Raw genomic sequence first — 15,026 nt, forward strand, 5'->3', positions numbered from 1 at the left:
TTTCTGTCTCTGCCACTCCCTCTTCATAACTATTTCCTTCAAATAAATGAATAACTCTTTTCAAAAAAATTATTCTGCAATAACTTTTACTGCCATATCTTTATAAAATTAGCAGATTTAAATACTATGTTATATAGGGCTTTATCTATAATGCTTGTCAATCAAATATATAATGCTTGACAAGCAAATTTTAAATGTGAAAATGATACAAGCATTTGGGTGCCAAGGAGAAAAATTAATGTCAGCAAGTCTAGGGGCACACTCTCACTGTCCAGAACATTCTTAGATCTAGGTGGGGTATGAGTATGGACAAGCCAAAAAGTTGCACTGTTCTGTCCCTTCTCTTGTCTGTCTCCTCTATACTTGTGTTTTGCTTATAACAACTGAGGCATCGAAACTGAACATTTCAGTCCATGGAGTTCTATTTTCAACGTTTTAAACACACAGGTTAGTGCCTGATTTTGAGTAGCTGAGGAAAGATGGCATCACATTTTCCCCCAATGGGCCATATTTAGCAAATGAAAATGTTTATAACAAATTAACAGGGAAGGTTGTATAGGCTGGCAATTCACAATGGTTGATTCTGTCTCTGTATTCTTCATCGTGATTACTGCGTCACTAGAAATACAAGCAAGTGAACTTCCAATGATATATATCTGTTTTGCTAGATATTTTAATGGGCTTTAAAAGTTATGCCTAACAAGACACACACTGGACAAACATTGTTAAATTTTATCGCTAAGAGATTAGTTGCAAATAGGTGGAATGCTAATAAAAGCCTGTAGGCTTTTTCTTCTCTATTCTGGAATTTTGTGCTACAATAAATACCGTCATCTGCCATCGTTTCTTTTGCAACTCTTCTTGTGGCTGGGTCTGGAACCTCCCCTTCACTCTGTGAATCATTTTTGAAGAAAGGTGCAGTACTTAACCCTCTCTTCTCCTCTATAAATGCATTCATTGTTTAAACATTGTCTAAACATTGAGCTCATCCTAAGTATTTGGCACTGTGCTAAAGGCCAAGAACATAACAATAAACCCAAATACAGTCCTTTCTGCTTTAGAAAACAGATAAATAAATAATAAATTTAAAAATTTTCCTTCAAGTATCTAATCTGCTTTATAAGCTGTGCCATCCAACATTTGTGGTAGTCTGTTGCATGGTGACCCCCTGTATTAACACACTTCTGTGGTGCCCTCACTTAAATCAGAGCTAGGCCTCTCACTTGCTTTAAGCAAATAATGTTTGTGCTGTATTATATGCATTTGTGTTACATGAAATTTTTCTATAAAGTATGTTATGCATAAATTACATTACATTTACATAACATAAAGTTACTATAAACTGTGATTTACCAATTCTGAGCCAACCTCTTCTTCAGGAAGTGCACCACTGCACTTTTGTGAATTGGAGCAGTCAGGTACAAAGTCTGTCTACCCCACAGAAGATACCGTGTGGAGAGACGGAGTGAAGGAGCAAAGGTGTCCAGACAACACAAAGAGACAGAGAGAGAGAGCTATTCAGGACCCCAGCCAGCTTCAGGTAACTAGTCACATGTATGGCAGTTAGCACTCAAGAGCAGTCAAAAAGCCATACACAAAGACCATTTTAGACACCAGAACTGCGAGCAAATAAGATGACTGTACTTTCGTCATAAATTTGGGGTTGTCTGTTAGGCAGCCATTGGCAAATACAGCATCTTGCTGAACTCGATCCCGTGAACTTCACCTTATGTGCCACCATCTCAATCTTAACATCAAAAACCCAGATTCACTGTCTTCTCTTTCAAGTTACATCCAACCAACTTCCTTTTACTGTATTATTTATCATTCTCATTAACACAGAATTCCAAAAACCAACAGGTATACTCACTTTCTTATGGTACCCCAAAACTGAAGGACATTAGTGTCATAGACATATTTGTAAACATGGATTAATTGAAATGAAAGAAAGCATCTTTATTAATAATAAAAGAAAATGCAAAGAAAGCAATGACTAAACTCAGAAACTGAGAATAGGAGTATTATAAGGCAGCCTTGATAAGAATAAATATACCTTTATTTGAAAGATGATTGTGTGAAAATGGGTATCATCATCAAATACTGCTGACAAGCTTGGCCCAGAGCCACAGGTTTTTTCTTCAAGCTTATTGTTAATGTAAGGTTGCGTAAAGGCATCAAAGTATGGGTCAGGCACCAGATTAGGAACCGATAACACAGTGTTCTGAAAGTGGTTAATTGCACCTGAAATGCCATCCTGTTAGAGGGGAAAGCACAGAAATAAGTGTAAATACTCAGTCATATTTTGAGTTTTCTGAAATGCTAAGCTGTTTAACATTCAACCAAACTTGTGTTGATTTTAAGTGTACCACAAATCAGAGGAGACAGCCTTACCTTCAGAATACATACTTTCTAATTGAGATAAACAGATGCAACAGATGTTGATGTTTTATACTTGAAGTGTGAGCAACAAAGTATGGAAAGTCAAGGTAAGACTCAGGGAGAATTAACAATGCAAACAAAGACTCATGTGCAAGGACACTACTTCAGCACTACTCCAAAGAATTCAAAAAACACAGGAATGTACAAGTTGGGAATGTACAGAATGGGAGTTCTGTTGCAAAAATGATGGCATATTTATACATGGGAAATTATCTATTTCTTTAAAAAATATTCAATGACATGGGAAAAGGCTTATGATACAATATTAAGTGAAAGAGACAAATAGCAGAATATAAAACTGGCATTCAATGAATGATATAATCCTAATTTAAACATTTGTGCATTCTACCTACATACTTAATCTCAAGACAATTTAGTATGTTAGTCTATCCCTACACACATGACTGCGAGGAAATGTAAAAGATGCCAACAGAAATGATTTCTATTCCTTGTATATAGAATTACAGATTTAATGATATTTTTCAAGTTTTCAAATTATTGTCAATGAAAATGAATTAATTTACAGTTTATAACAGATGCAATTATAATTAGAGAAATTGAGATTTAAAAAAGTACTTTTTCAAATGAAGTTTAAGAAATAAGTTTGGGGGCGGTGCTGTGTCATACTGGATTAAATCATTGTGTGCAACATCCCATATGGTGTCAGTTATACAATAGTTATACAATACTAATCCAGCTCCCTGTTAATGTGTCTGGGAAAGCAGTGGAGAATGGCCCAAGTGCTTGGGTCACTGCACCCACAGGCAAAACCTGGAAGAAGCTGCGGGTTCCTGGCTTCAGCCTGGCCCAGCCCTGGCTATTATAGCCATTTAGGGAATGAACCAGTGGATAGAAGATCTCTCTCTCTCTCTCTTTCTCTAACTCTACATCTCAAATAAATTAATATTTTAAAGAGATGAGTTGGAGTTTGTAAATATTTAATACACAAGCACAACCCTTGCTAAGTCATTCTGTGTGAGTACATGTGTGTAGAGGGGAAAAGTAACTGGTCTGAGGTGGCCAGCAGACTGGCATTCAATGAATCATGGAGATTTTATAGCACTGAAAATAGATCTACTGTATGACTCAGCCACTCCACTCCTGGGAATGGCTGTAAAAGAAATGAATTCAGCATATGAAAAAGTTACCTGTAATCCCTGGTTAACAGCAGCTCAACTCAAGCACAAAAGATGATATTGAATCAATCCATATGTCCATCAACTGATGACTAGATGAAGATAGTGTGGTCATATACACTGGGGAATGATGCTCAGCCATAAAAAGAATGGTATACTGTTTTTCTCAACAAAATAGATGCAGCTGGAGACCATGATGCTTAGCGAAATAAGCCAGTCTCCAAGACAAACATCATAGGTTTTCTTTTATTTGTGAGAATTAACAGTTTAAAAAAAAATGTATGAGTAAAATTGACATCCTGAAATTTGATTGTTGTTTATAGTCCTTGTCCATACTCCTGTTGACATAGTGGAATGTTAAGCTTATGATCATATAGAAAATTGAAAGTTTGTCATCATAAAAATTAAAATAAAATAAGAAAAATAGGAGGAGGATAGAGTGAGAAGAATCATGTTTGGGCCTGATGCAGTAGTCTAGTGGCTAAAGTCCTCACCTCGCACATGCTGGGATCCATATGGATGCCAGTTGTAATCCTGGCTGTTCCATTTCCCATTCAGCTTGTGGCCCGAAAAAGCAGTGAGAGGTGGCCCAAAGCCTTGGAAACCTGCACCCATGTGGAAGACCTAGAGGAAGCTCCTGACTCCTAGCTTCAGATAGGTTCAGCTTGGGCCATTGCAACCACTTCGGGAGTGATCCAATGGATGGTAAGATCTTTCTGTCTGTAAATGTGACCTGCCTTTCCAAAAAAAATACATAAATCAAAAAAAAGATCTTTTTACCTGTCAGTCATTTGGTTTTGTATGAAATGAAATCTGTTGTTGGTATGTATGCACACATGTTGATTATGTTCAGAGCATGGTCATGTATTTTCCATGTGTAGCACTTATATATGGAGAATGGGGTCCTAGCATAGAAAATGAAAACAGCATGAAGTATTTTGGAGATCCATCACTTGGAGGCAAAGAACAGTCAATTGTTTGCAGGGAAGAACCTCAGGGGGCATCTTGCAGTGAACACGAGTCCTAGGAGACCATAAATGGGGTCCTTGTGGCTGGGACCTCACCCGGCTGCCTGAAATTGTAAATGCTTTCAAAGGAACTGATTCATAAATTATAGAATCACAGAGTTCCAGAAGAGGAAGCTGCCTTCTCATCTCATAGAAACAGAAATCTGACCTCAGGTAGGTAAGTTATTCCCAAGGCTGAACACCTTAATTGCAAAACCAAGCCAACAATGGACAGGTCTCATTACTTACGGCTTTTGCAACACAGCACAACAGCTATCAACAGAAAATAAGGACTCTACTTGGCCAATCTAACCAGGTACAAAACATGGTGACAGAGTTATAGGATGACTTCCAAGACTCCTTCCCTCTCATACCATTCTGCTCTTGAGTATGGTTGGGACCTTGTGAACATGATGGGTGTTGCCATGATGCTTAGGCTATATAAAGTATGGAAAAGTTAGATAAGTAAGGTTCCACATCAGACGATCTTGAATTCATCAAAAGGATGACTCTTCTGGGTACACTTGATCAAAAAACAACCATAAAAGCAAGACTGGGTCCTTCCTTGAGAGAAATTGTCCTGCAGGCATGGAAGAAACAATGACCACCTTTTACACTGCCCTTTAGAGTAGGTCATAAGTCAGGAAAACCTCAGTGGGCTTTCAGAGCCTAAGGATCAACTCCAGCTGGCATCCTTCCAGTGCTGCAGAGATCTGCTTTGTTAGTTCAGTTTGGGAGAACTCAGAGGTGGCTCCTTCTCAGAGGAGCTGCTGACAGAGTCCCCATACGACAGGGATTGAGAGGCTCCCAGGCAGAGGATGAACAGATGCCTGACAGATGGAGGTTGAGCTGGTAAGTAGTGGTTATTTTCAAGCTGCTAACTTTCTGGGCTTTTGTTACACAGCAGCAGGTAATGGAACCAACAAAATTCTTTCAGGTGCAGCACACTTAAAAAAATATATTTCAAAGGTTATATTTATAGCCTTGTTGATCTCTTAATAAAGGGATGCCTATTGCCAGTTCAAAGATTTGTACGACTGTATTTTCTTGTTGTGTACTTTACAAAGTCCTTGCTCTGCCTCATGTTAGAGAAAGCTTTTAAAGGGTTTACAGGTACACGTAACACCACACAGAGTCACGCTTTCTGTCACACAGATTTGAGAGAAGCTAAGGCCATTTGAGGGGAAACCAGTTGTTTTGTTTCCTGAAAAGGTACTTAAGTGCGGATATTGTCTGAAGAAACACACACCAGAAAGTCTTCCAGAGATGGCTCAAAAAGCAGAGACTGGACGGTCAGGATCAGTTCTGTGAGAAACATGGGAATGAGAGATTCATCTTCTTCTTGCTTTTCTATCACAGGGGCTCCCTGAAACAAGCACATTGGCAAGTTATATCAACACAGATATCAAGCTACAAAATAAGTTAAATAAGTAAACTTAACTTTAAGCAAATAGCTGCATTAGTCACTTTATGGAAAGCTTTTAAAAGAATAACACCATAGAAAGTAAATTAGAAGGAAAACATTGAAATATTATACAGCAACATAAAAGTTATCTTTTTGTCAAAACATGATTAATAAAAAGGAAAAGTAAACAATAAGCTCAGAAAATATATCAGCAGCATATAAGCAAATAAAACATTGGTTATACTTAAGTGGAAATATAATTGATCTATGTAATAAAAATAACACTAATAAAATATTACTTCAATAGAATCCAATCAGATTAAAATAAAATTGTACTTGAAAAGAAAAATGATGATTTTTGAGAGGAAAATACAACCAACCCTCCACGAGAAAATGTTCTGGAGAAGACAGAAAATTTAATTCAGGTCACACTGGGCTAGTAAGCAGACCATAATTCAAGCTAAAGTCTTTCTGATTCCCTGTTCTGTGCTCTTATCCACGCCCAGGGATAGCAGATAAAATGATATTTCAGAAAGTGATATGTCACTTTGTGCTCAACAAACTGACAAAGAAGAAAATGAATGAGAACATTTAGTGTATTTGTGAGCAAATATTCATTCTCAAATATTGATAGGAATATTAAAAATTGATGACATTCACTGGAGAGTTGTGTATCAATTATGGATCAAAAGTTAAAATTTTTAAAAAGTATGCATATTTCTTGGCTCAACAATTCCATATATAGGAATTCCCTCTAAAGGGAAAAATCAGAGATATTTGAAGCATATCTAAAAAAAATGTTCTTGGCTTTACTATTTGGAATTGTGAGAAAGTGATCAATAATAGCAAATGTTATATAATTTATATTTCAATGAAAAGCATTACATGGCAAAATTTCATATTGTCTTGGAAATTGTTCACCATACATTGCTTAGTGGAAAATTCAGGTGATAAAATCATAAGTAAAGTATATCGTTTTACTGTTAGTCATTGTCTTTCAGCAGCAGAGGAAGTTTTTTTGCATATTTCTGTGTTTTTAAAATTTTTTCTGAACTTAGTCTACATTATCTTTGTAATTGGAAAAGTGCTACTTTTTTAAAAAATAGATTTTTTTTTTAATGTGAAAGGCAGAGTTAAGGAGAGAAAATGAAAGAAGCAGAGAGAGGGAAGAAGAGCAAAAAGATCTTTCATCCACTGCTTCATTCTTCAAATAGCCAAAGCTGGGGTGGTCCAAGACTGGGATCCCAGACTTTTTCTTGGTCTCCCATGTGGGTATAGGAGCCCAAGAAGTTGGGACCTCCTCTGCTGCTTTCCTGGGTACATTAGTAGGGAACTGAATCGGAAGTGGAGCATTTGGGACCCGATTCAGTACCCACATGGCATGCAGGTACTATAGGCAGAGGTTCAGCTTGATACACTATGCCAGCAACTCTATAATTGATACTCCTTAAATGTGATAGTCTATTGAGAGAAGGAATTGGGAATTGGGAGCAATGACAAACAGCATGTGACTAAACTGGAACTTTTGGAAAAAAGGGAAAGAGCACTAGGTTTTGAGTTACGTAGCTGTTTTCCTTGAGAAGAAGTTGAGATGGAGTGCTCAGAAGCTTAATAAAATCACAACAGCACGCTCTGAGGTACTATGGCAGGAAGCTATTGTCGAGAATGGAACTAGGCAGAAGCTTATTGGAAACTTGGATAGGAGATAATGCTATTTCTCTCTTCACTATGTTAAAATGTCCATATTTGTACTATTTCATATCCAGCATCCCAAACTGGGTCTCTAAGATCAACACACCCTCCTAAGAGATGTTTCCATGATTTGCTTCCTCTCAGCAATAAACTTCTGCTGTCTATTTCCTTTATATAACATTTCACAATTCTCCTTGTCATTTCATCCACCATTATGACACTCAAACAATACGTTTCTTGCTTTTCATCACTATGTATTTGGCATAAGGAATGATATGCAGGAGGTACTTAAGAAGCATGTCCAAGCATACACGAAGGGACTTTAGCAAATCCCTATGACAGAGGAAGCCACACGCCCCCAGCACAGCGACCCTTATTCTTTCACTAGACACTTGTTCATATTTTGCTGGTCTTCATTTGACTGCTATACACATGGTAGGCTCTGATTATATTGTGAAGTCATCTAGATGTTTCTCTATTTTTCCAGTCACATAAAACAGCGGAATTCCCAGTATGCTCGCCTCAACAAATGCTGACCAGTGCATGCCCTTAGTTTTTGTTTGAACATACCTTTTTATCAGCGACCTCAGTCTTCTCTTCAGTGATCCATTTTTGAATGACATCTGCCGAAGGTGTTCGTTTCAGCTTGTCAGTGAGGTAATTCAGAAGAGAGTTCACAGAGTTTACTGTTAAGACGTGCATTGTGTTCTCAATTAGATAGTCAGTTAGACGGATAAAGCTTAGTAAGAAAAAAAGCAAAACACAGATTCAATTTTCATACTTTTGACAGTGGCTCTAAAGCAGGTATTAATTTCAAAGGATTACATTTCTTCCTGATTTTTCATTTAATTACACTTAGATATATTTATTGTTCAGAAGAGTTCGTTGTTCTTAGTCATTCCTCCTTTTAAAGCACAGATACATGTAGACACACAGCACAACTTTGGCTAGATGTTCTAATTCATCAATAGGATATTTATTTTTCCTTTTAAAAATTTTGTTTATGGGTCTGGAGTAGCAGCCTAGTGGCCAAAATCCTTGCCTTGCACGTGCTAGGATCTCGTATAGGCACTAGTTTGTATTCTGGCTGCTCCATTTTCCTTCCAGCTCCCTGCTTGTGGCATAAGAAAGCAGTAGAGGATGACCCAAAGTCTTGGCACCCTGCACCTATATGGGAAACCCAGAAGAAGCTTCTGGCTCTTGGCTTCAGATCAGTCCAGCTCTGGCTGTTGCAGCCACTTGGGAAGTGAACCAGTGGATGAAAAATCTTTCTGTCTCTCCTCTTGGTATATCTGTCTTTCCAATAAAAATAAATAAATCTTTAAAAATTTTGTTTATTATTATATCCATAAGATATTTAATGAGCAATGCAGTTAAAGAAGAGACACTCCATTCATCTTGATAAAGGGCCATAAGATCTTTTTAAGATATTAAAGTAAACAAACAAAGATACATGCAATAAAACATCTTAAACTTGTGCTGTAATGGCAAAATTGAAATCTTTGCTTTTAAATAAATGCCGTCTGACAGTAATTACTAACCCAAAGGTACAAATGTAATCTTTTCTTACTTGGGTACCTAGGATGCAGATTGAATCAGCAAGACAAACAGAGTAACTTTCTGTTCTGGTCAAGTGGATCGTCACGGTCCAAGCACCTTGACATGGTCATGGCCTCACTAATGTCTTGACTGACTTCAGTTGCTACGCAGTTTCACGCATTGACTGGTAAAGTGCAGGCTGTTGTAAAATTTGGTGGAACTGGGGCCAGCTTTGTGGCATAGCAGGTAGACACAACAGCTTCTGGTTCAAAACGGATAAAGGAGGGGCCGGCTCAGTGGTGTAGTAAGCTCAGACTTTATGTATAGCACCAACATCCCATATGGGCACTGGTTTAGTCCTGGCTTCTCTAGTTCTGATCCAGATCCCCACCAATAATGTGCCTTGGAAGGTAGCAGAAGATGACCCGAATGCATAGGCTCCTGAGCCCATGTGGGAGACCCAGAAGAAGGTCCTGTCTTCAAGCTTAGGTCTGGCCCTGCCCTAGCTGTTTTGGCCATTTGGAGGAATGAACCAGCATGGGTGCAACGGCCCAAAAACCTGAGACATCCTCTGCTGCCCCCCTTCCACAGCAAGGAGTCAGCTCAGAAGTGGGGCAGCTGAAACTGAAACCAGTGTCCATAGGGGATGCCAGTGCTGAGGGAGAGCATTAGCCTGTTGACCCATTGCACCATCCCCCCTCCGCCATTGTTTTATTCCTTTTTATTTTTATGATGACATACTTTATTGACTTTGTCCTGAGTTTGGATTTTTCCATCATCCTGAAATCACATGGTTACCAAGTAGATCTTGGAAACCAAATCACCACACATTAAAAACTTGTGGACTAAGTAGTACCAATTATTGTTACTCAGTGCTCACTTCTATCACATTTTTTTAAAAAGCATATTTTATTAATTCAAAGGACAGAGTTACAGAGAGAGGTGAATTGACAAAGTAAGAGAAAGAAGGAGAGAAAGAATTTTCCATCCACTAGTTCACTCCCCAAAATGGCCACAAGGGCCAGGACAGCTACTCTGAAGTCAGGAGGCAGAAACTCCATCTGTGTTTCCCATGTGGGTGGCAGGGGCCTAAACACTTGGGCTATCTTTTGCTTTCCCAGCATATAAGCTTGGAGTTGAACTGGGAATGGAGCAGCCAGGACTTGAGTTGGCATTCATATATGATGTTATCACTGCAGTTGGTGGCTTAACCACGTGTACCATAACCCTGGTCCCAGAGATGCCATTTATTTATTAAAACTATTTCTATTTTTATTCTAGTTTTAATTGGATATATTTAAAGTCTATAACATGCTCTGACACATATAATGAAAGAATTACATCAATAACACAAATTAACATATCACCACTTCCATGGTTATTTTTAACAAAACTTATGCAGGACAAATGGTCTAATTTTTTCTTTTTTAAGATTTATTTATTTTTATTTGAAAGGCAGATTTTTCAGAGAGAAGTGGAGAGAGAGAGAAATTGCGTGTAAAAGAGGGATCTTCTATTTTCTGGTTCACTCCCCAAATGGCATCAATGGTCAGAGCTGAGCCAATCCAAAGCTGGGAGCCAGAAGCTTCTTTCTGGGTCTCCCATGTAGGTGCAGAGTCCCAAGGATTTGAGTCATCCTCTGCTGTATTCTAAGGCCATAAGCAGGGAGCTTGATCAGGAGTGGAGCAGCCAGGACTGGAACCCATGCCCATACGAGATCCCAGTGTCATAGGTGGAGGATTAATGTGTTATGCCATGACATTAGTCTCAAATTTTTCTTGAAAGAAAAAAAATAATCATTTACCACGTTAGTCTCATGCAATGGTGCCTTTTGCTGGCCTGTTCTGTGTAGGTCATTTTCTCAGATTCCCCATAAGTGGGCAGTTCAACCTGTGTTTCACGGAAATGTGCACGGTCTAGTAACTTACAATAATCTAAGAACAAGAGAAGGCACAACAACAGGAATTATTGTGTAAAAATTCTATCAATATGGATTCAAAGCAAAGATAAAATTAAAACACAAAATCTTTTGGGCCATGAAGCATTTCAACTATAGCTACACAGTCCCATTATTCAAAAGACTGCCATGTCAAAGGATTTAAACTCAACAAAATGCTATGGCTGATTTGTTAGGAGTGGATCTTTACACCATGCCCTCTCTTTCCTACAAATGTCGTTGCTTTCATTTCCATCTGCATGGCAGAGCTCCTTGACAGTTTATGGCAACTGGGCCAGCCCTAAGATTTACCTAGTCTCCTAATTGTAACAAAACCTGTTGTATTAAGTTGGATAAATCTTTACATAATGAGAACCCGAGTCCATTCTAAAATGCTTAAAATGGAACAAAAGAATGTCTCCAGTTTAAAAATGCTACCCATAAAAGTATTGTGAGAAAAATGCAGCAGATACTGCAAAACACAATAAGTGTATACATATCAAGCAAATGCTGGCAATGTTGAAAAATAGGATCATTATTTAACTTAAAACAAGTAGAATACAAAAGAGCTGATGTTTTAGAAAACTACTACTGCTGATATGTCGAAGGTCTTGGCGCTTCATACCCTCCAGAGCTGTATGTGTACAGTCATCAGGAATGAATCCTACAGCACGCAAAGCACACCGGCAAGCCTTTCTGACCACATGTTTTGCCTCATTTCGAAATTCTTCTAAGCGCTCTGTCACCTGTGCATTGATGGAAATACATAATTAATGACACAGAAAGTAGTCATAGGAAAGCCATACCTTGATCTTTTTAGAAAAAAAGGAAAGCTACTCACCTCTGTCAGTCTCATGAATTGTGCAGCCTTAAATTCCTGCAGGGTGTAGGTGTGGCACTTTTCAATATAACAAAGTCCCATAAAACTCAAATGATAACACATGTCATTTATTCTAAGAAGAGCTGGTCGCAAGTACTGAATAAAAACAGAAATTTATCATTACTTAGTAACAATAAGAAACCCTATATTTTAAAAGAACATAAAATAAATTCAATAAAGCACAAATAGTTACTAGTGATGATAAAAAGCTGGACTTACAACTATAAAATGCATAGATTAAGTTAGAATACTCTTGAAACTTTTTTCTAGATGGGTACATTTTTGAATTATCAGATTAAATTGTCTGAATTGTTTTTTCATTTTGAGAAAATACACGTTGAAATGAAATTGAGAGTAAGGAACAGAAAACTGGGAAATACCTTAAATATCTTTAGGTTTGACCAATGATAATCAAAAGCATCTTTGTGTTATTTTTGAATAATGTATAATGCCAGACATAATGGTAATGCAAGGGCTAATGTATTAATCTAAGAGAACAAAGCCAAATCTAACTATATGTATATGGGTTAATAGATTTTCAAATCACCACAATGTGTCTGTTGTTTAGGTCAATAAATAGAACGTTATAGCCAGTGAAGACCAAAGAGAATATACTATCAAGGTTAAAAACTTCACTGGCATGAATGGTGGACAGAAAATGATAGCTCAAGAGATGAAGCCTCAAAGATTGAAAGACATATTTTTCAGGCAAATCTAGGAAGAACTATGTTATATACTTAGTACCAATGATATGGTATTTGTAGTACTCAAGATGTGGTACAAGATGAAAGTTGGTAAAACAGCTTCAGACAACAGATGGATAATAATGGAATTAGAGGTCTAGGAGTTGAGTTTGATGCCAAGAAGGGCTGTGATACCTCCCCACAGCTCAGAGTGCTTGATGGCAGAGATGACTTGCAATGGTACATTATATAGATTTGCTCTGTGCTAATATTTATGTTTGTCATAATCCTGGTGTGTTATTGTATGGTATAACTGACATGATAGCTGCAGTCTGTCAGATTACCTCATACAAGATGAAAGAAACGACCAATAAAAGGAAACTTGAGGCTTCTGAACTAAGAGGGTGATGATGCAGTGCCATAAAAACAAATGGGTGAGCACTCAGTACTCTGGACCTCACAGTGATGCTAATTTCAATTCATGTCTAGGACCATATTAAAAAGCTTCTAATGCAAGTGGAAATTCAGTGTAGAGTTCACATATGTCCTCATAACTGTTTACATATCCTGATCATTGTCTAACTGAATGTCAATATTTTCCCTTCTGTGAGTCCATGGTGAGGAACACAAATGATATTTTTGGAGGCCCTGGCTCATGAAAACAAACCCTAATTATTTTATATCACAGAATAGATTTTCTCAATGATTGGGGGAGGGAAATGGGCATCTTCAGCTCATTATACTAAAAAAAAAAATACACAACTTTTCTACCCACAGCAGAACCCCAAATTTCTTCTTCAATTTGCCTTTCTGCAAACCTAGTTAACATGCAGAAAAGACTGACTCCAAAATAACCAGACTGGAAGAAAATTGCTGATTCTCTTAAAAAAGATGGAATGTTCTGTTTCGGGGATAATCTATTTTAACATCTGTAATATATTCACTCATTTTCCCCTAAATAATTCATTTACATAAGACTAGTAAATACATACAGGATTAACAATGAACAAATTTTTCCGTAGAGATTTTCGACATCCAGTGATTTTCTTAGTGCGGACGTTTTTCTTCCATACACTAAAAGCTTTCCACTTCCGGAAGAGTGCAAATATAGGAATCTTAGTGAGTTCTCTGTGATACAGATATTCCTGTTCCCATCGCTCAATTTCAATAAATTCAATGTCATTATTACAAATGTGTGTGACTGCCCTTTGGCTAATGGTGTAGTAGTCATTTTTATTGATGTTCTCATAAGCTACAACTCTGTGAACAAATGAAAATTGGAAGAAGTTAAGAAAATATTTAACGCAAATTTAACCACTTGTTTTACTTTTCCTATGTAAATAGATAAAATGATTCTGAAAAATATTTAACTTTTGAAAAAATTTTTAAAGAGATTTTGAAAATTTGCTTTTTTTTTGTTTGAAAGATTTTTACGCAAAGACGAAGACAGAGTGAAAGGTCCTTCATGCACTGGTTTACTCCTCAAATGTCCACAATGGCCAGAGCTGAGCTCATCTGAAGCTGGGAGCCAGGAGCTTTATTCTGGGTATCCCACATGGGTGTAGGGGCCCACCAGGCCATGTTCCACTGCCTTCTTGGGCCACAGAGACCTGGATCAGAAGTAGAGCAGCCAGGACATAAATAAGTGCCCATATGAGAAGCTGGTACTTGCAGAATTAGCTTACTACACCACCACACTTGTCCCCAATTTAAAACTTTTTTTTTAAGATTTATTTTTTTTTTTTATTACAAAGTCAGATATACAGAGAGGAGGAGAGTCAGAGAGAAAGATCTTCCGTCCGATGATTCACTCCCCAAGTGACTGCAAGGGCTGATGCTATGCCAGTCTGAAGCCAGGATCCAGGAACTTTCTCCGGGTCTCCCACACAGGTGCAGGGTCCCAAAGCTTTCGACTGCTTTCCCGGGCCACAAACAGGAAGCTGGATGGGAAGTGGAGCTGCCGGGATTAGAACCGGCACCCATATGGGATCCTGGTGCATTCAAGGTGAGGACTGTAACCGCTAGGCCACGCCGCTGGGCCCTAAAACTTTTTTTAATAAACTATTTTTATGTTGAATACACTCCTTAGGTAACAGCAGATGGCACTAAATACCATTTGGATGTAGGATAATTCCCCAACCTTCGCTATGTATTTGATCATTAGAGTCACAAGACTTGGAGAGCTGGGGTGGTGGCATTGAATCCTGTATGAGCTCTGGTTCCAGCTCCATGCTAATGTCCTGGGAAGCAGTGGAGAATAGTCCAATTCCTTGGGTCCATGTGCCCATGTGAGAGACTAGAAAAAGGTC

At 38.0% G+C, this 15,026-nt stretch overlaps 1 protein-coding gene across 1 annotated transcript in view; it reads right to left on the reverse strand.

Moving 5' to 3' along the window:
• DNAH6 (dynein axonemal heavy chain 6) overlaps positions 1–15,026 on the reverse strand; it is a 232,916-nt gene that overhangs the window by 194,254 nt on the left and 23,636 nt on the right. Inside the window, exons 4-10 of the mRNA XM_040993368.1 lie at positions 13,710–13,977; positions 11,996–12,130; positions 11,780–11,900; positions 11,023–11,152; positions 8,250–8,418; positions 5,832–5,948; positions 2,054–2,254 (exon numbers count right to left, since the gene is read on the reverse strand). Coding sequence (XP_040849302.1) covers positions 2,054–2,254; positions 5,832–5,948; positions 8,250–8,418; positions 11,023–11,152; positions 11,780–11,900; positions 11,996–12,130; positions 13,710–13,977 — 1,141 coding nt within the window. The remainder of the gene's footprint in view (positions 1–2,053; positions 2,255–5,831; positions 5,949–8,249; positions 8,419–11,022; positions 11,153–11,779; positions 11,901–11,995; positions 12,131–13,709; positions 13,978–15,026) is intronic.

This window comes from Ochotona curzoniae, unplaced genomic scaffold (assembly GCF_017591425.1).
Source record: "Ochotona curzoniae isolate NIBS_2020 unplaced genomic scaffold, NIBS_Ocur_1.0 contig_883, whole genome shotgun sequence".
Lineage (NCBI taxonomy): Eukaryota > Metazoa > Chordata > Mammalia > Lagomorpha > Ochotonidae > Ochotona > Ochotona curzoniae.